Raw genomic sequence first — 20622 nt, forward strand, 5'->3', positions numbered from 1 at the left:
GAATGGAAATCGAGCAGCGCCTCTTTGGCAGCACGAGGGCACATTAAGAGACACTGGTGGGGGAGGATATGGAGAGATAACCCGTGCTAGTGAGTGGAGGGGCCAACAATCTTGATATCTGGACGGATTGCTTTTGTGGATTTTTTTTGTTTTCTTTTTTTTTTTTGTTCGTTTGTTTCTCTCCATCGGGGAACACGGTTGGGAACGAGAGGAGAAGAGAGTAGAAGGGCTGGGTAAAGGTAGCTTCGTAGCTGTGGTGCGCTTTTGTTACATTGCTATTGTCAACTTTGCTGCACATACCCACGCAGGGGTCGTAGCTTGAGTAACCACGGCGTAAGTGTGATTCCAATTTGCAGGCCCGAGTTCAAGGATCTCCAGATCTAGGATAGCAGCAGATATTGTTTTCGAGAATGATTCTCTGCTTGGTAAGTGAAATCGATGGCGAAAAATTAGAATGACGCATGTTGATTGGGTTTCACAACACCAACAATATCGAATACCGCCCAATGCTGAATTTTCAGCCTAAGCGGAGCCTCGTTGGAAATAATAATAATAATAATAATAATAATGGCTATTGAAGTGAGGATGATGACATGCATATAATCCCGTTTCGCTTCCAGGTGTATTCATTGTCGTAACCTTCCTTGTCATGAGCTTCAGCATGTGTCAAGGCCTCGCAATAGCTTCTTACCTTAACAGTTAGTTATGCATGTCATCTCAGAAGTGTGACAAAAGCCCACATATACATCTGCTTCCCCTCTTGCGAGATCACCCAACAATGCTGATCGAAAATTTGCTGTTAGAGACGGGCACAAACAAAAGCTGGGTTAAAAAAGTCCAAAAATAGCCTGAGGTATATGTACTGTACCAATAAGAAGTAACTCCATAAGACATCCAACCACCAAAGGGCAACCTGCCAAATGCCTGGTTAGTCCATTGTGTCAGACCTCAAAAAACGTTGGCTGCAAGAAATGGTGACAGGGTTTCCATTGCTGGGGATGTCTGGTGAAACATGATGCAACCGAAGGTGCCTGGAATAATGAAATAATGAAGCCAATGAGATCATCAGCCAGAATTGGCAATCTTTTCATTCCTAATAAAACAGTAGAGACGAAGAGATGAATAGTAACATCAAAAGGTGAAACGTCTTTTTTGGAACCACTGTTCCCAGCGGGCGAGGCTCACGGAAAAATATCTCTCAGGAGTAAATCCTGATCACTGGCACTAGATATATGTGGTGCAGTAGAGGCGGTAAGTACTCATACAGAAGACTCAGGTTAAATAATATTCAATTACAATACAAATACTCTGCTTCAAGGAGCACAGCTTCCAAATTGCAGACTTTTTGCAACCGTGAGTGGTAGCCAATTACCAGAGGAAACGGTATGTGAAGCCTGCTCAACGGAATGCAGATTATCGGGATTGTCGAGCATGAGACCCAGGTAGCCGAGATGAACCGATCGGATGCGTCTTCCAAAAGCCGCAGAGGTTTCCAATATCTAGGTTAGGGTTAGATTTACATGATTGTGATACTCTGGGGGAAAAAAAAAACTCATACTGTGAATTGTTGACCATTACCACGGACAATCCGAGCCTCCGCAACTTGGAAGCTTGGGACAGAGGCTGCAGAGAGCCATCCTTTCCTTTTAAGAGGCCGAGCGACCAGAAACTTAGCCCTTGTCCTTGTGATGCACACTTGGCATACAGACGAAACACAAGAAGCGACTGTTCCACATATATGTCAAGATTCCCAAAATAGAATTATATTTTCTTGTGGTTTGTTTGGCAGAAAACAATAAAAATATAAAAAACATCAGAATTAAAAATAACATGGAAAGCCAATGAACGCGTTGGCAAACATAGGTGACCGGCAAAAATCTCGACTAATAAATGCGATGATCTTGCCTATTTCTCGGATTGCTCAGATGCAGGGCGTTTGGATTTTTTTTTTTTTTTTTTTTTTTTTTGTTGGCTTTCTTCTGAGCCAGCATACCGCCAGCGATTCAGCCGAAGGCGTCTCTGGGCTGGGGGGTCAAAGGTTATGACATATAGATCCGTACTCAATCGATGATAAAATGAAATTTTTCCCGTAATTCATACCTGTTGCAAAGCGAGTCAAGACGTCTAGAGGTACGCATAAAAGAATTGTATAATGGAGAGCAGGCATGGGAGGTTCGTTCAGATGATGCACTTCGTATTAAGTTGTAACTTCGTGAAGAAGCCACTCAAGCACAGCACAATGCACCGCGCTCGAATGCCTGTGCCAGTGCCGCTTTGGTCAAACAAACGTATTATTGACCAGACATACAATACAATGGCCGTGACTCCAGGAGCCAAGGAAGGAAATCTTCAGGGAAGCCTCGTTCTTTGCAATTGGCTCCTTGTTTTGTGACCTCCGCCATTTTGAGCCTAGTTTCAAAAAAAATTCTGGATCTTCAGCGGCTGCGGTCCATGAGGTCCCGATATGAGATGCAGGTCCTACGGCCTGAACGACAACTGAACGCACAACCTCGGGCTCAAGGATGGTGTCGTGGGTGTTAGTTCTTTGGGGCGAGAGAAGGGAGCTGGTGACGACAATTTACTTAGCTGATTCGTGCGGATTCGTACCCCGGCAAAGCCACAAGTTCCTTCGCAAAGGAAACAAACAACAATCGTGCTTTTATCTGCATTTCATGTCTTGCTCCAGGGTCCAAGCAAAGAAGTCCAAACAATTTGTTTTGTTTTTGCTCCGTCGAGGAGGATGCCATGGGTTGATAGATGTGTGGAGGATGAAACCGACAACAGAACCTCTAATTACTGAAGCCAGGTTGACAACAGCTGTGACAACATCAACATGATTTGATGCAATCTCAAAGGTAGATAGCTCTAGGGCACGGCTTTGCTGATCAAAAAGACGGGCGAGACTGAAGAAAAAATTGAGAGAAAAAGAAAACATATGTGGTGAGTGGGGGGATCACAAACGAGGTATTTGGCTCAACGGAGCAATGCTGGCAGAAATAAAGTCTCTGTGAGTGCCCAACGAGTCTGCCGACTAATGCCAATTTCAGTCTGACCAGTGAAGCAAACCAGCAGAAATACTTGGACAGCGCTCCTTGGATTGGCATCCAAAAGACGTCGGACATATTCCTCCGTCGTCACTGATGGAGCTCATTACTCCTATTTTTATGTTTTCAAGATTGCAAAAAGCGAGCCTCAATCACAATCACCCAGTCGCGCTTAAATTTTTTTTGTGCAGTCCTTAGGTGCCTACTATTAGGAATGAACAGTAGTTTTCGATAAGAAGATATTTACTTTTTTCCCTCACCTCGGGTTAAAAAAAAAAGAAAAGAAATGGGAAAAATGGGAGGAAAGGCTCGTTCCGTAACTTTATGCACGACGATGCTGACAACATTCTTCAATGCTTCGACGTATACACCGCTGTTCACCCAACACATCTTGCATAGATTCTTTCCCCTTCCCATAATGTGAAGTTTTGCCAGGACGTAGGGACAAGCCAGTGGGCGGTACGGGGTGTTTGAAAGGGTTCATCCCATCCTCAATCCACAAGCAGCCAGTTAGCCAGCCAGCCAGCCACCATTCCACGCCCCAATATCTCGGTAGCCATGCAGGTAACACAGGAATAATATTTGATTTTAATTTATTTATTTCTCGTCTTCAGCCAGTTTTGGCGTGTTCAGTCCATGTTCCTGTGCGTGCACTCACATCACTTCGTACGGATACGCAGCGATGTTCTGAAATCTAGGCATATTTTGAACCACAGCAGATGATTTCGATGTGCATCCTGAGACTGATGCCTGGTCAGGCTTCGATACAAATGGAGCTAAATCGGGCAAGATCTGGGCAGCGTGGGAATGGCCAGAGGGCAAATACCCCCAGTCTCCCGGCGCGGAGCCAGGCAGGGAGCAAGGATTGATCAGTGGGATTTGTCGGAGGCGGAGAGCCAGCATATGCACCACACCCTTTATTGGCTGCTAAACCCCGTCAATTCGTCCAGGGGGGCGGAGGCGCCTACATCGACGCATCACCGGCTTCAGAGGGAAGCAGAACTTGGTTCAGATGTGGGCTCCCGCTCTCGCAGCAATCGATGGGATGGATGGAAATTTGTATATGCATGCCCACAAAGCCAGGTCTACGGTCGGTATGGCATGCTGGGTCGAGTCGTTAGCCAGCAAGCAGCGTGAATACGCTAGGGCTTCTTCCGCTTGTGTTGATATACGTGTAATCGTCTCCAGAATCCGATAGTTCTATCCACAGAACAATACCGGATAAGGAAGCGTTGTATGCCGCGGGCATGAAAACGGAAAACCCCACAGGGTTTTCGCTTGTACGTAGGTCATTGTGCAGCTCTCATTGAGCGGAAAACGCATTGCGAGGGTGTACTCTGTAGTTTTTAGGCTTTGTGCAGGTGTGGTCAAAGATAACTTTATGCGTGGACAGACCATCCGCAGCTTTTCTGGGCGACTCCCCACCACGTAGATCGTGTGCAGCGCCAACACGCTCAATTATCCACATACCCTGACGGAGGCCAACCAAGGCGTTCCTGGTGCAAGTTTCAGAGATCGAGTCTCGACGCCAACGGTGATTGTCATCCTTCGCCGTCACGCTAAGTAAGCCTAACACATTATTTGAGACACTTGGTGATAACTGACAGCGCCAACCTCTACTGCCCTCGATTGGGTCGAGTATAGTAGCCCGCTGGCCAGAAAAAGCCCTGGGTGAACAGGTCTCAACGTGGCTGTCTCCCGCAAGCCCATCCATAACCAGCAGAGATTGCCATGGCCTATGATATATTTACACTTAATACTGCGAGCCCACCTCAGCCCGCCGCGGCATCCCTGCGGGCTTCGTCGTCGTCGGAGGTATGACTTGCAGCAGAAACAAGGGACCAAAGACGACGAAACCGCCCTGTTTTGGGACTCAGTTTGAAGACACGGCGAGCTCTTTATCACTCTAGCCGCATGGAAACGGCCAGTTAGTTGGTTCTCCCTTTTCAGGAAAAAATACACTGAAGAATAATAATATATTCGCTCGGAAGCTATCGATGCCACCAGACAAATGCTTCAACAGCAGCCTTGACGAGGTCAGCCATATCACTTCTGTCCGAATGTGTACCTCCTGTACATCTGCCAATAAATAGCTTCCCCTCACTGGATATCCGCTTGTGCTCCTATCGTGCAAATCAGCTCGTGGTACATCGCAGGCATTGGTCCGCCATTATTGCCCCATTCCTTTCCCATTTTGTTTCGTTTTCTCTTCCTTGTACTGTCCTCTCAGTTGTCGAGCGTTGGATGTATCCCATAGGTTCATTTGCTGTCTCTAGATAAATACCCCGTCGTTCTGTCTTCTTTGCTGGCTTTACCCCTGAGGCACCACTAGACTCAGATCAGCTGGGAGAGCTCTCGACGACTATTAAATAAACTCCTAGCCGTTCTCTGCATGGGATGTCAATCCCCGTCGTTGTTCCTTCAGTTTATTCATATAAGAAACGAGTCAATCCTCTATTTTTTTTTTTTTCTTGACCGTATCCATATGTGCTGAAGCTGAACACCTCTCCCTCCTCTGTCAATTTCCAAACTACCCTCCCAGGCGGTTGATTGCGATCTTCTTCTTTTCGACAGGCCTGAGGAATTCCTGGATCTCTTAGAAACCAGGGAGGAGCCCGATTCAAATTCCTGAACCGTTAGTACCTCACTCTTCTATTTTGTTTTGTGGTGCTCCGCACCTTGTGGGTTCGTTTGGCCGACTCGAGATAGAGCCAGAATTTTTCGTGCCTCTACCCCTCTCGGTCAAATCATCCGTCTCATCCGCCTCTTCGGCTTTTTATATTGGAAAAGTGATTTTTGGGACGCCGCTTCGGCTCTAATATTGCGACTGGGCGTTTTTAGAATCCTCCTGATGATTGCGCGCTTACAGGAAGGAGGAACTAGCTGCCGTCGACCAATCACCCGCGTAACTGGCCGACCTATCTCACTATGAGCCAGAGTTATTCACCTAACGAGGAGCAGGACTACACCTACACTCCGAGTAGTCAATATGGGATTTCCCAGCCATCTCTGCATTCATACTCGACTCACCTGCTCTCTCCGTACAGCCAAACATCGTCGGTTTCTTCCCAAGGCTCCCATTTAGGTCCCCACTACGCTACATCGCATGCAGTGTATTCTCAAACGCAACAGCATTCTCAACTGACTCATAGCTATCCGTACCCCACTCAGTATCTCGCCCAGTCAAGATATCCTACTTCTCATAGGTATCTTGCCTTTCCAGACCAGCTTCGGGATGTTGAGATTGAAAGGCAGGAGTCATGTAATGAGCTTTCGATGGCCTCTGAACCAGTGCTGCCGCCCTTGGAAGGCTTCCCAGACGTTGTGGAATTCGACCAACTAGTGGCCAGGTGATTATTTTAACTCCCTGTTGTCATAGTCAGTTTAGAAGCACTATTTCTGATGCAATATCTTCGTTGCTTCTAAGTTACGTCCAGGATCTATCGGTTAAAAAACAAGACAAAGCCTTGATACATTCAAGAAGGGCACGAAATATCAAAACAGTGCTCATAGACCCTAAAAATACCGCCGTTGAATCTGCACAATTTCGGTACGTCTTTACCCTTGGCAGTACGACGCAGGTGGTGACTGTGCGGACCTAGCATTAACCCTACAATTTTCCCACATGCTGACTGGTAGCTGGTTCTAGATTTTGGGTCAAGAAGATGTTCAAACTTGAACCCAACGATGGCAGAACGCCTGAAGTATGCCCTTCTTTTTTGTTTAAAGAACCTTCCAGTATCTAGGCTTTCCCACTGATTAGATATTCGAATACCCTCTCTAGTCGAAACGGTTGATCTGCCATGAAGGGAAGCCAGTTGCTATTCGGGAGAAACTGTTCAAAATTTTGACAAGAGCACACCAGCAATGCCAACATGGAGGCCGAGACAAGACCTCAGCTCAGGTTCGGAGGATGTATTCTTGGTATGTTTGTTGCGTGTGGGGACCAGCAGGAATGATGCAATGACTAAAAAAATCGCAAGGCAAATAGCAATATCAATGCTGCTGTTGCTGCTGCTGCTAATGATAATAATGATTAGTAAATGTGCAAGATGAAGAGTAAAAAAGCAACAATAAACTAACCCTGTATATGCAAATAGGGTCCCGAAAGAGCTAATCTCCCGCTTCGTTAAAATCTGTCCAACCTGCCAGGTCCGCCGGGGTGGTTCACGTCTAACACCCCCGAACTCCCGCAGATGCTCTCCAAAATTAACAACCCTACCGAACCCTCAGCTCCTCTCTCCGCCAGGTTCCCGACGCGACTCTGTAATCAACCGTCCCGGTGCCGCAAACGGAAGATCCCAGAATGAGTATCCCTCTCACATCCAAGGCTCAAGTTGGGGCCAAGGCAATAGCCACAATGGTCCCGGAAGCCATCATCACCTGCACCACAGCAGCCAGTACCAACACCATGTCAACCCATTAGCTCCAACTGGCCTGGGCACGCTGCCCAGATCCATTTCGAGTTCCATGGAAGGCATACCAAGCGGGGGGATGCATTTGCCACATCTGGATTACCATCCTACGTACGAGGAGGCTAATGGGATTCCCGATTCGCAATATTGATAAGAGAGGACCTTCGCAGATGTGCGCGGTACAGGATATCATGAAGAACAAACAGCATATTTAGTTTATCGAGCTCAGCATTTGGTGATTGCCATCGATATTGGGATTTTGTCATCTTGAATTGGGACGGTATAGGTTAGGATACGGCACTTGATCCATTCTTCTCTTTATCTCTTTTTTTTTCCTCTTTTTCAGCTTTCTCTTTTAAAATTTCCCCCTTTCCACTTAAACTTTCAAGCTCAATTCCTTTTTCATTGGCTGGGAATCATAATTTCTATCACTTTCTTTTGCCACGTATGAAAGCTACATGAGGGGGGGACCAAAATGTTTTCATGTTTCTAACACATCTGACTCCAGCTCCTGCCCTAGTTGTCTCATTATTTGAAATCTATATTTCTTATCTAATACATGGTATGGGTGACCTGGCAAAGAAAAGTAAAATAAAATGGGCGAGCAAGGAAATTTATGTTACTTGCAGTGAGGGTGCTCAGACACCAACAAGTTGAGGGAGAGAACTTTTCTATAAACTAAATATATCTCCTATCTTCTCCAATTCAATTATTTCGTCCATAGATTCTATTTACATTTTATTTTTGTCTTTGTGTTCCTTCTCGGGCATTCCCACTTATCTTTTGCCACCCCCTTTTTTCAATTTTGCTGTCCCAAGGATAAATGGAACAAACATCTGCAGCGGCGACGACAAAAAATTTACAGCATCGACAAGCATGTGTTCTCTTTGTCCAAAAAGAAAGAACCTGGTCTAGCGACGGATATTCTAGTTTTTGTGTATAGATACAGCTTCTTGAATAATATTAACCTGCTTCTCTAAGACAGAGTCCCTGACGCCTACACAGCGCTGTTACTCTCGTGATTCTTCAGGTGGGATGATAGCGCACAACATAATACATGCACCATAAATAAACCCATCGTTAGTGTTATTAAAATTAAAATAATAAATAACAAAATTGGGTCATTTCAAATGTAGAAAGAGAACAAAATTATTTAACGATAAAAAGGGAGGAAGGAAATTTTTTTCTCGGATGATACAAAAGGGGAAAAAAAAGGCCTTAGGATTTGATAATACATGGTGGATAGCTTAGTTATCTCTCTTCCCCCTTTTAGCAATGGCAGCCCGCCCTATTTGCCAGAACCTCCTGGTTCCTTATTTCTTTAAAACATTCATAATATCCTCAGATACTACCAATAGCAGGTTAAAAGTTTCTCTCTCAAGAACTCCCCTTTTATACTGGCAGGGTAAACTTTTTGCCCTTAAGAACTCTGGATTCAAAAAAAGAAAAAAAAGAGAAAAATCAGTCAGCATAATCTTATTCAAATTGGACGAGTAAGGACCGGGTTCAAAACCCAATTTGTTACGTCCAAGAAACCAGGAAAGGAAAAAAAAACGAACTTGGTATAGTAAATCCAGAAAAAGTCCGAATAGAGAATAGTCTGAATAATGCCAGCAATGACCGAAATTGGTTCGAAAAAGCCGTCTGCGAAATATCGATATATCCAATTGGGAATATATAGCGCTCGGTAAATGCCCAGTGCGAAAAGGTAATGCGTCGTAATTGTTTCTGCCTCTCCGGTGCGCTGTAGCATGAAGAGCTGCGGGAGAATTGCTACGGATTCCAGCCAGATTGAGAATGCCCAGAGGATCTTGAAGGAGGAAATAATTAGCATGGGGCCATGGTATAAATGCGTATTGAGAGGTAAAAATATGGAGGCTTTTCGTAAGCATACCTCAGCCATTTCATATCTTGGCGGGAATATTACACCGAGAACAGCGCTTGAGCCTAACAGATATTGCACTTTAAACGTATCGATGTTTGGGTCGTGAGTGGGTTTGTAGTCGTTAACCATAAGATATATAGTATACGCAGAGGAGGAGATAAATAAGAGTTTAAAAACGGTATTGTATGCTGAATCGGTGAAGGTCCAAAAAAGATCTGTTGAGTGAGAAGTTAATAACCGCTGACTGCTGAGTATTTTGGTACGTGTTGCTTGATATTGGCCTCGTGGAGATTGCGCAATATAGAGGAAAACATACCTAGGTATCGTGTAATATAAACGAAAAAATATAACGCTTGCGATTTAAATGATATTCCGGAACAGCTCTAAGCCCCAAGTCAGCTGCCACAATGGTAGGAATAGTACGAACTCGACGGATATCTCACGGGGAGGGGGGAATATCCATACGCTAGATGATTTCATTTTTTGCAAAAGAATCAATATAGAGATCAGATGGGAGAAATCCGCTGCGATTATAAAAATTTGAAGGGGTCAGCCATTTGAGGGAGATTAAATAATATACAAGAGCAATTGCAGTCCATAACTTTGGACAAACACTTCAATAAAAAAGCACTTAGGAGATATGGCCGGCGCATACCTAACAACCTGAAGATATTCATGTTGGCGACGAGAGATAGCGAATGTTTCGGAGCAATGCTGAACCGGGAATTGTAAGGGGGGTAATTGGCAGTAAGACCTTCAATCAACAATGCTCTCGACGCGATGGCAAAGGGCCACCAAGATAAAGGAGGCTCTGGATTCGATGGATTCTCTAAAAGCAGAGGACGCCATGAAACAGGGCATCTGAGGTGTGTGAAGAGCGTTGCTGGAGCAGAAAGCACAATTGTTGAAGCTGAACTTGTTGACACGAAGCCTCTCAACGCCGAAACTTGGCTGCGGCTTTGGATTGAGCAGCTTAGGGGGTGGTCGGATTTTATTTTATCCGTTGGCGATGAACTCATGTATTACATAAGAAATTACTTAATACGCACTCCTGGGCTTCGTATTGCGGAGTGGCGCGCTGCACACCAATACAACGCCTTTTCTACAGAGCACGGGTATTCATTGTAGACAGATTTGAGACATTGTTCAAGAATATAAAAATAGCAGCAGGCATCTCCCGATGAACACCTTTCAATCGGAGGAAAAAGAATGTCGACCGCAAAAGATTCTTATAATCTAATTGATGTTCTTCGGGAATATCCTCATGAAAAGCTAGAAAATCTGAAATACAGGAATTAGAAGAGGTTTATCTTGTCTTAATGAAACTGTTCAAAAAGCAGGCCCGCCCAGCCCATCACCTTCTGTCATTCGTTGCAAATGGCCCTCGGCAAGCTCACTCCTCAGTGCACCTGTAGAACTCTCCCTACTGAGTTTCTCCCATTCCCTTAGTCCAGCCCGCTTGGCCTTTTGTTTTTCTTCAATCTGCTCTAAGAGCTTTTCTTTATCGAGTTCTAGCTGAGCGAGACGCTTTTCGCGGCTTGGATCCAAGCTGGATGGCAGCAGCTTTCCACCAGGTACTATTTGAGGTATCCCGGATAGATAGTTGGTAGAACGTGGAGGACGGGGGTAGGAATGTGGAGTTGACGCGCTACTATGCCGAAACAGAGGAGGACGATGAGACTCGTAATTCGAGCCAGCACGATGTCCACTAGGAGTTTTATGATGCACCGGCGGGGAGTGGTGTCGAACAGATCCTGACCAAGATCCGTCGCGGGGACTGGGGCCATCCCTAGTAGAACTGTGTGGAATGCCACCCCTAGGGCGGGTAGGAGCGGAAAGTAAGGACAAGTTAGTTCCACGAGCCTGAGGACCGGTTGGCGGTTGGGCGGTTGAAGGAGAGGACAACGGCGTTACAGATCGCGGTTTGTTGAAAGTTTGGGGTTGGCTGGGGATCCTTGGCGCTTGCGCAACATTCTGATTCCCAAGAGAAGAGGGGCCTACGCCTCCAGAAGTGCCAGAAGGGCCTGGAGGTCTTGCATTTTGCGATTGACATTCACCCCGTTCGTTATCACCTCCAGGACTCTGCCTCAAAGGTTTATCCGGTAGTTTTGGTGAAGGCCCACGCGTAGTCGGTTCCTTAGGAGGAGACGGTGGCCTACCAGCAGGCGCCCGCGGCGGCTCTACTGGTCTTGGTGGCGATCTGGTGGGACGGGAAGGAGATGTTATCGGTTGCCGAGCTTCATATTGTGTTCGTGTCGGCATAATGGCTGGAGAGCGCGTGACGCCCCCAGATCGCGGCATGTTCAATCTGTCGTTTGTTTGTAACGGTGGGGATGATCTCCGTGACGTAGACGTCGAAACACGATCAGAGTTGTGGCCGGATGGCGCTCTCGGTGGAGAGAGTGACCTGCGTCGCCATGACCGCTCAGCAGGAACTTCTCGCCGCGGTTCGCGCCGATCCAAGCTGCGTGATCGAGCACGCGGAGGCCCTCGAGGATATCCAGGGAATGACGGAGACCAGGGTCGTTCAAATCTTGGTCGTACAGGCGGAGAAGCGACGCGCTCTCTTTTTGGAGAGCGAGGGTGGTAATTGTTGAGCGGCGAAGGGTCTCGAGTTCTTTTTAGAGGAAGTGGACTACGTTCCCTTGTATATCGAGGCGGGGACCTAGAGCGCCGTGATCTTGGGGGGCTCCGTCGGATATCGCGAGCAGGTGACGGTCTCCTGCTTCTGGGGTTGTAACTAGAAACCTGGTCTCTTCCCCGGAAAAGCGGGCTTCTTGAACGGCGCCGAAAGACAACTGGTGATCGGCTGCGAGGCCTTCCGCGATCAGGAGCCCAGGTGTCAGCTGCGGGTCTCAATGGAGAGCGAGTATCACCACGTGGAGAATGTCGACGGTTTCGTTCTGACGGGCGGTAGCTTTCTCCAAAGCGACGACCGTCATCATATCTAAAAACGCAAAAATCCAACCATTAGCCCGTTGCTATAAGATGTGGGAACTGGCTCAAGTTGTAGATATCAATCCAACTATCTCAAAATGAAATGGATTAGAGATTCTCCAAACCTTCTATCTCGGTCGCGATCCATGGCGATGTTCTTGTAAAAAGGCGTTGATTAGAGCTAAAAAGACGAGGGTTGCAAGCCGATCACAGCATAGTATTCGTGAACAGAAGACTATCGCTGGGCCACAGCGTAGCAATGCAAAAAGGAAACCGGGGTACGCCTCATGTTCCACCCTGCTCGACTTGGTTTCGTGAGTTGTCCAGCGTTGTTCAATGAAATGATCTCACTGACAGAAAGTGAGTGAAGTCACGTGAATATCTTGAAAGGATGCTAGGCCACTAAGGCAAAAGAGCTCAATCACCACCAGCGCCATGCTAATCCAAACCCCCAACAAAGAAAACATCGAGAAGAGAAGTGGAAATTGAACTTGGTCTCGACAACATATAAATTCTCGGGGGTGATAATGGTTGGGTTTTTAAGGTCGGCCGGTGCGTAATATTAGAAACGGCGATGAAACTGAATCATGATGGATTGCCTATAACTAAGAAAAAACAAAAAGAAATCAAGATATTGTTACAAAGAAGTTCCCCACGCCTGATCAAACCCGAAAATCAGATATATGCTTGCTGTGTGCGATCAACTAAGATATTACCGTTTGGCTCGTCGCTCGTCATCCTTCTTTAATCGCTTTCGGCTCTCGCTGGCAATCATATCGCTCAGGTCCTCTTGGAATCCCCAATTAGGGTTTTCCTCCTGTTGGCGTTGGGTTTCATAAAGGGTTTTTAAGCTATCCTTACTGATTCCATCATGGGAAAGTAGCGCATCAGGGTCAACAGACACGTCCACATCTCCAGGTTTTTTTCTTTTTCGACTATGATCTTCTGAACCAAGCACTGGAAGATTGCTCTGTGCAGCTTTGAGATCATACGCCCGATCGCCACCGAAAAAGCCCTGAACTTGCGTTTGGTGCTCTGGGATGACTTGGTATGCAGACCTCGGAAGCGCTGACTCCTCGGTTTCGGTCCCGCGATGATGCTTTCGAACATCAAATTCACCCACAACGCTTTCTGCGCCTCCCAATTCGGATGGGACGGTGGAAACCATCCCGCTTGGAGTCTCCAACCCGCTCGGGGTCTGCAACCCAGTTCCACTTTCATCTTCTTCCTCCTCTTCTTCCTCCTCGCTTTCTTCTTCCTCCGATTCCTCTTCTGGGGGTTGCAATTCTCCCCAAAGTTCTTTCTCCACGGGTTCCCCTTGCTGTACATTTTGTTGCGTTTGTAACACACCGAAAATGTCACCTCCGTATAAGGGGCGGTTGTGCTCATCAACGGGAGGTTTACCGTATCCTCCAGGATGATATCCCCACATTGCGCCGGGAGGAGGCGGCGCATTTAGTCCTGGAATTTTGAGTGCAGGGTATGACGGGGGAGGTCCAAATCGTTGCTGGTTTATAAGCCACGGAGGAGGAGCGCCGGGGGGGATGTTGAGGGCTTCTTTCAGCTCATCGCTCAGTTCGCCGGGTCGGAGATGCCGTAGGTTAGTTTCATACTCCTTGCCCTCGTAGTAGACCTCCCCGTAGCGAGTCAGTTCGGGTTTAGTTTGAAATCTGAAAAATGCCTCATAGAGCTTCTGGTAGTCAATATCCAATTTCCCCATCTTAGGCTGTACACGCTCGCGCTGTTTTTGTTTGAGGGTTGCTTGATCCTGCTTCTCCAAAGCTGCATCTCGCATCTCAGCGATGCCGGTTTCCTGTATAAACTTCGGCAAAGTAAATGGTGGTTTCTCAACTCCTCTCTTTGACGACAAATACTCCCGTTTTAGCGACCAATGGGTAGGTACAGGAACGACGTTTCGATATGCCTTGATATGAACGAGGAGACGTGGGTCTGATGCTGACGTATCGGTCCATTCTACCGTTTCTGGTTTCCGAACCAACGCCTTCAACTCTGCCACGGACAGTTTGTTCATTTCCTTTCGCTTTTTCTTCGATATTTTTGGGCCAGAAGCTTCCTCTTCCTCGTCAGGAATATCATCGTCGTCATCGAAGTAGACCTCGGGTTTGTCAATTTCTTTGGATGCGGACTCTTCATTTTCGCGTTTCTCGAACTTGTTGATTACATCTCTGTACATTTCAAATAAGGGGTCCACTGAATCGTAGAGGTTCTCAGGATCACTAGCATCGCCCTTGTCGCCCTTGCGCTCGGGAGGAGCCTCCTGTGGGAGATCATCTTGCTTATTGTTCGTCTCAACAGCCTCCGAATGGTTTTGCGGAGCCGGAGAATCGTTGCTAGATTTCAACTGAGGGAGAAAAAGAAATCAGTAGACATACATACCAAGAAAGAAAAGATCCAACATACCTCATGTTTTTTCGCTTTGCGCTTAGCCCTCTTTAGTTGATTCTTCGTGGGTTTCGGAGTTGCGGCTGGCATATTGGAGAATTACAAAAGAATTGGCATAGGATCCTTCGACCCTTCAGCTCAGCCGACACGAATTACTTGGAAGATAGGGAGGCAATCAGCGCACATATATAAACTAACACTTGTATATATTATGTGATGCTAGAATTTGGGAACGGACGGGAGAGAAAAGAGAATGCCAAAGGGATGCGCGTAGAGCAGAGATAAGCTAGGTTGAATTCTTGGATCACGTGATTTCAAATATTTCGTCAAACACTAGGTGAAAAATTGTTGGGCACTAGTTGCCCAGGTGGCCCTCCACCGCACGTGATTACCCCTATATAGTTAGCTAGCGACCACAACAATAACAAGATCAACCATCTCACAGATTATGGCCTGGATAGCAGTTTTTTAAGAAAAATAACACATTTTGATTAGAATATGCTGCAACTGATGTTATATTGAATGAGTTAGATATTATTTCTCTGAAAAAAGAGCTCTTTGTCTATAAAAATGATGTAATTGACAGAATTACTGTCAAGACTGCTGCAGAGATTTCATTACTATTTTAAAGAAATCAAAAACTTATTTATTTATTTTCATTTAGAATCTTTCTAAATCAGATTGATTATGAGTGATTCTTAATTATTTTCAATTCTTATATCAGAATATAAAAAGATACTATATTTATATAGACTGGCCGCCGGGACCATGAATTACACATTTGGTTTGGTTTGGTTTGGTCTCAGTCCATTTCTTGGCATGATTTTAGTGGGACCAGGACCAGAATGGGAGTGTAAAGTGACTAGAATTATCAAAACATGAGTGAAATGGGACTAAAAAATCTTGATATTCCATGTAAAGTGACTGACTATCAAAATCAGAACATGATCTGGGACTGATCATGATTTTGACTCAAGTTTGGTCCCATTCTGATGATTATATAATACATCAATCTGATGATATGATTGGTGGAGATATTACCTCTATCTTGCTTAGTGCTGCTGCCAACCTACCCACCGCTGCCAATCTACCCACCGCCGCCAACCTACCTACCGCTGCCAATCTACCTACCGCTGCCAACCTATCTATCACTGCTAATCTATCACTGCTAATCTATCACTGCTAATCTATCACTGCTAATCTATTGCCGCCAACCTACCTACCACTGCCAACCTACCTACCGCTGCCAACCTATCTATCGCTGCCAATCTATATAGGGTAAATCATGGTCCCATTTGGTCCCATTTTGTAAAATGGGATCAAATGGGACCAGAATCACTAATTTATTAGTAAAACATGATCTGGGACTAGATTTATAATATAAACAGTGTAAAGTGACTAATTTGCTAAACACTATATGGGACCAGGACTAAGATATCTAATAATGGGACTGAGGAAAAATTTGGTCCCAGTCCCATGCATGGTCACATGGCCAGTCTATATTTATAATCAAAAGTTCTTCAGTTCATTCTCTCTGTTATTGAATAAGAATCTATTTCAGAAACAGAGAGTGATCAAATTAAATATATAATAGTAGAGAAAGATATGATAATCTCTGATTCAGCACACAATACTGATAAGATATTAAAATACAAGAAATTCAAAGATGATATACTCAGTTCTATACTGATTTCTACATTAAATTCTAATAATATAATGACAATAGCAGTAACAGATCTCATTATACTCTGCAAGCAACTAATAGCAATATATATACTATTTTTTTCATTATCTTCTTCTTTATTTTCATCTTCTCTGAACTCTATATCAGAAGAAAATCTGAATATACTGGTTTATAAATATCAGAAGAAAGTACAGATCTTATTGAATATAAAGTTTATTATTATATTCAATAACATTAACTATCAGATATAAAAAATAGTATTCTTCTTAAATATAGAGATAATTAATAATATAGATATTCTCAATAAAAATCAATAAAAATTATCTGAAGATTTATTAATATTTGAGTAATAATATTAAATGATATATTCAAAGCTACTCTTTTATTGTATATTACAATCTCTGATAGATTCTATTTATTTAATTATAAAATTCATTTAATCTGACAATATAACAGCTTTATGATATAAAATAAGCACAGTATATATAATATCTCTAGAGAAGAAAAGAATTAATATTCTCTAAAAAATTTACTTATTTATATATCAAGAACAGTGATTATTTGATATATATATATTGATATTACTATCTATCTACTTGTATACAACAATTAACAGAGAACTGCAATGAAAACTATCTTTATAATTTCTTTATTATCAGTTTTCAAAGATTATCAGAGAATCTATATTAAATTATATTTTAATATATTCTATAAAATAAATCAGAGTCTGATTATTAATCTAAATATTAATAATTTTATAAAATAAATTATTTATTGAATGAGTAAGTCAGAGGATTCTGAATATCTCAAAACTTCAAAAATTAATACAGTTATTAATAATAATGATAATAATAATACAATTATCATTATAATCTCACAGTGCAGATACTGTAAGATTTTAGAGTATATAAAGATTAATTACTATCATCTGAACTCTGATAAAGTATCTGAGTAGTGAAGAAAAAAGAATAAGAATAATAAGAGTACTGACAATACTGAGAATATTAAAAAAAAGAAAAAAAATAAAAAAAAAATAAAAATAATAATAAATCTACTAGTATCAGAGTATCAAATCTTTTTATTTTACAATCTAGTATTAATATAGTATTTACTCTATCTATATTATCTACTATAATATTTAAATCTTAATATCTCAATATCTGTATAAGCTTTAATATAACAGATGAAAGATATTTATTAGTATATACAAAGTTATTTAAAAAGAATTTAGAAATAACTATTGTAAATAATAATGTAGAATAAGTTGAGAAAATAGATGATATTTTTCTAGAATTAGAAAAAAGAGATATCTCAGTGAATTATATTTATTAAATTCTCAATCTCACTGTTAATCTTCTATTCTTTATAAAGCTAGAAGATTAAAATTTCAGATATTAATTATCTAATATTATTTTTTTTTATTTTATAATAAAAGCTCTGAACAGTGTCAATTTCACTGCTGTTTATATATTCAAAAAATCAGTCTATAAAATAATAGAATAAAAATTTCAAATAGATATTCATCATTTATCTTAGATTATTCATTTTATAATCAAATTTTACAATTACAGAAATACAATATTAACAACTATAAGAAAATCTAATAATCAATCTAGTGATTATAACTCTCTAATAAGAATATTTATAAAATGATATATTACTCTAGAGTATATTTATACTGATACAATCATCATACTAGTAAAGAATCTATTATTCAGTATCTGTATTAAAGAATCTAAAATAGATTTCTTCTGTGATAGCTGTATCAAAGCAGATATAATATATAAATTCTTGTAAACTTTCATATCACAAGTATTATAAGCAATACAATATATTTATATTGATTTTGCTGATGACAGTTATATACTAAATAATATATTCAATTACTCTATAGAATCTTATTAAGAGATCAAATATTATATATTTATTACTGATGATGCCATTTATTATAGATGAATTTATTTTTTATATACTAAGAATCAAACTATCAAATTTTATACTTATTAAGTTCAATTTATGAAAAATTTTGACTTCATATCATCAGTACTAGTTAGAACTGATATTGATAATATCTTTCAATCAAATAAAATGATAATAATAATGATCAAAAATGATATTATCTGAGAATCTACTATATTTCAATCCTCTTATTAAGATGATATTTCTGAGAGAGAAATTTATATAATAATAATATGTGTTAGAGTAGTGTTTATAGATATAAATATACTGAAGAAGTTCTGAGCAGATATTTTTAAAACAATAATTATAATTATCAACAATACACTGATATCTATCATTTTATATAATAAGAAATATTAATCTATCAATACTGAAGAAGTATCTATATAATATCTTTATACTGTTTCATTTTCAGTATTAATCAATATCTTACTTCAATTTTATTATTTTAGAAAGCTAGATATTGATATTTATATATATCTTTATAAATCTCAAAAATTTACTGATAAGCTGTTTATTAGAGTAGAAATTTTTAAATTTATAGAATTCTGTAGTAACTCAATCTACTGTCTCTGAAGTTCTATAACTGATAAAATAATTATTATTAGTAATATTATTTTCTCTGCAAAGAAATCTTCAATTCTATAGAATAATATTAATTATATAATATCTGAAGCTATAAATTTAGTAATTTATTTTATTGATGATACTGCTGTTCTCAAATTAGCTGATGCTGAATAAATAAAATCAGTGAAAGTATTTACTATCTATATTTTTTTTTTCTCACTGATTCTATTCTGAAAGAATATAAAAATACTGTTAGTAGATATAAAAGAGTTGATAAATATTGATAAAAATTGATAAAATGTAAAATTGTAGATTTGAAATAAAGAAATATTTAAATAATAATCTTATATTCTGATATCTCTTCTGATGAGTCAGTGATTCTCAGTTATTAAATTTATATTGAAAAAGATTGCTTTCAGAACTTCAATACAGATTCTGATAATATATTACAAAAATTTTAATAAATAATATACAGTAATTAATTAAAGAAAAGTATATATAAAGAAATATACACATCTATTGTCAATAATACTATTAATTGTATAATATTTATAATAGCAGTGAAGTGAGATTGAATTTTGTATTAAATTAATATAATTATAATCTATCTATATAACTGACTTGATAAAACAATTTATATACAGCAATCTATCAGATTTAAAATAGAGACTTTATATATAATAATTTATACTGTTGTAGACTCTCTATATAAATTGAACTCTATTATTAAAATTTGATACAATTTTCTTACAGTATTATTCTGTAAAAATAACTTCAAATCTAGTCTCTATAACTCTGCTTTATAATATTATATATCTTACAATTATTTTTATATAATAATCTATATAAATAATCTTTATATTATAGCAGAAGATTTGATAGATGCTGATTAATTAGTTAATACTCTTATCAATAAATTAAAAATAAAAGATTTAAAAGAATCTTTAAAATATTTGAGTATGAAGATTAAATATCACTCTGATAGTATTATAAAATTAATATTGAGATATTATATTAATTATTTAATGCAAGATTTCTATCTAGACAATATCATCTCTGTCTCTATATTAATATTTAAGAGAATGAAGATAGATAATACCTCTGTATCAGAATAAAAAGAAGAATTTATTAAAGAATAATATTAATATAAAGTAGAGTGCTTACAGTATCTGATAGTTAAATTATACTCAGATATTATATAAGCAGTATTTCTACTAGTACAGAAGAATACTGTGTTTATATCTAAAATATAAAAAACTTTTTTCTATATTATATAATATTTAAAAAAAACAAACAATCTAGATATTTTATACAAAGATCTCAAAAATAAAATCAATAAATTTCTTAATATATTATATTTACTAATAGATTATATAAATTTAGATTGAGTAGAATTATTGAATAGTAAATATAAATCTATTTTAAGCTTTATATTTAAATTAGCAGATACATCAATTTCATAGTGTTTATTCAAATAATTTTATATTTTTTTAAATTCAAATAAAATAGAATATATAATACTCAGTAAAGCAGTATATAAAGTAATATAATTATATAATATAATAATAAAACTAGAATTTATTACAGCAAAGAATCTCTTATTTATCAGAGTAGATAATAAAGATTTGATTGATCTAGCTACTGTTACTGTGATCATAATGCATAGTAAGTATATTAATACTCACTTTTACTATTCTCATATGTAATTGAATGAAGATATTATTTCAA

At 40.2% G+C, this 20622-nt stretch overlaps 8 protein-coding genes across 8 annotated transcripts; 3 read left to right on the forward strand and 5 right to left on the reverse strand.

Moving 5' to 3' along the window:
• Positions 1-1313: 1313 nt before the first annotated feature.
• On the reverse strand, positions 1314-2167 carry HCBG_08864 (uncharacterized protein; the record flags this gene model as incomplete). Its single annotated transcript, XM_045435913.1, has 3 exons — positions 1314-1499; positions 1559-1623; positions 2101-2167. 3 exons carry the CDS (start codon positions 2165-2167, stop codon positions 1314-1316), a joined length of 318 nt encoding a protein of 105 aa, XP_045283442.1.
• A 1684-nt stretch (positions 2168-3851) lies between these two features.
• HCBG_08865 (uncharacterized protein) lies at positions 3852-4181 on the forward strand (the record flags this gene model as incomplete). The annotated part of the gene is made up of 1 exon (XM_045435914.1): positions 3852-4181. One exon carries the CDS (start codon positions 3852-3854, stop codon positions 4179-4181), a length of 330 nt encoding a protein of 109 aa, XP_045283443.1.
• A 166-nt stretch (positions 4182-4347) lies between these two features.
• On the reverse strand, positions 4348-5237 carry HCBG_08866 (uncharacterized protein; the record flags this gene model as incomplete). Its single annotated transcript, XM_045435915.1, has 3 exons — positions 4348-4780; positions 4816-4950; positions 5149-5237. The coding sequence occupies 3 exons, from the start codon at positions 5235-5237 to the stop codon at positions 4348-4350; spliced, it is 657 nt and encodes a 218-aa protein (XP_045283444.1).
• Positions 5238-5972: 735 nt separating this feature from the next.
• HCBG_08867 (uncharacterized protein) lies at positions 5973-7610 on the forward strand (the record flags this gene model as incomplete). The annotated part of the gene is made up of 5 exons (XM_045435916.1): positions 5973-6394; positions 6424-6594; positions 6694-6748; positions 6829-6968; positions 7145-7610. 5 exons carry the CDS (start codon positions 5973-5975, stop codon positions 7608-7610), a joined length of 1254 nt encoding a protein of 417 aa, XP_045283445.1.
• Positions 7611-8851: 1241 nt separating this feature from the next.
• Positions 8852-10192, reverse strand: HCBG_08868 (ER lumen protein retaining receptor; the record flags this gene model as incomplete). Its single annotated transcript, XM_045435917.1, has 6 exons — positions 8852-8888; positions 9019-9269; positions 9354-9559; positions 9661-9727; positions 9810-9868; positions 10000-10192. 6 exons carry the CDS (start codon positions 10019-10021, stop codon positions 8852-8854), a joined length of 642 nt encoding a protein of 213 aa, XP_045283447.1.
• HCBG_08869 (uncharacterized protein) lies at positions 10125-10472 on the forward strand (the record flags this gene model as incomplete). Its single annotated transcript, XM_045435918.1, has 1 exon — positions 10125-10472. One exon carries the CDS (start codon positions 10125-10127, stop codon positions 10470-10472), a length of 348 nt encoding a protein of 115 aa, XP_045283446.1.
• A 96-nt stretch (positions 10473-10568) lies between these two features.
• On the reverse strand, positions 10569-12429 carry HCBG_08870 (uncharacterized protein; the record flags this gene model as incomplete). The annotated part of the gene is made up of 2 exons (XM_045435919.1): positions 10569-12291; positions 12407-12429. The coding sequence occupies 2 exons, from the start codon at positions 12427-12429 to the stop codon at positions 10674-10676; spliced, it is 1641 nt and encodes a 546-aa protein (XP_045283448.1).
• Positions 12430-12857: 428 nt separating this feature from the next.
• On the reverse strand, positions 12858-14774 carry HCBG_08871 (splicing factor 3b; the record flags this gene model as incomplete). Its single annotated transcript, XM_045435920.1, has 2 exons — positions 12858-14643; positions 14703-14774. The coding sequence occupies 2 exons, from the start codon at positions 14772-14774 to the stop codon at positions 12994-12996; spliced, it is 1722 nt and encodes a 573-aa protein (XP_045283449.1).
• Between the last annotated feature and the right edge of the window lie 5848 nt (positions 14775-20622).

This window comes from Histoplasma capsulatum, assembly GCF_000150115.1.
Source record: "Histoplasma capsulatum G186AR genomic scaffold supercont2.18, whole genome shotgun sequence".
Classification (NCBI taxonomy): Eukaryota; Fungi; Ascomycota; class Eurotiomycetes; order Onygenales; family Ajellomycetaceae; genus Histoplasma; species Histoplasma capsulatum.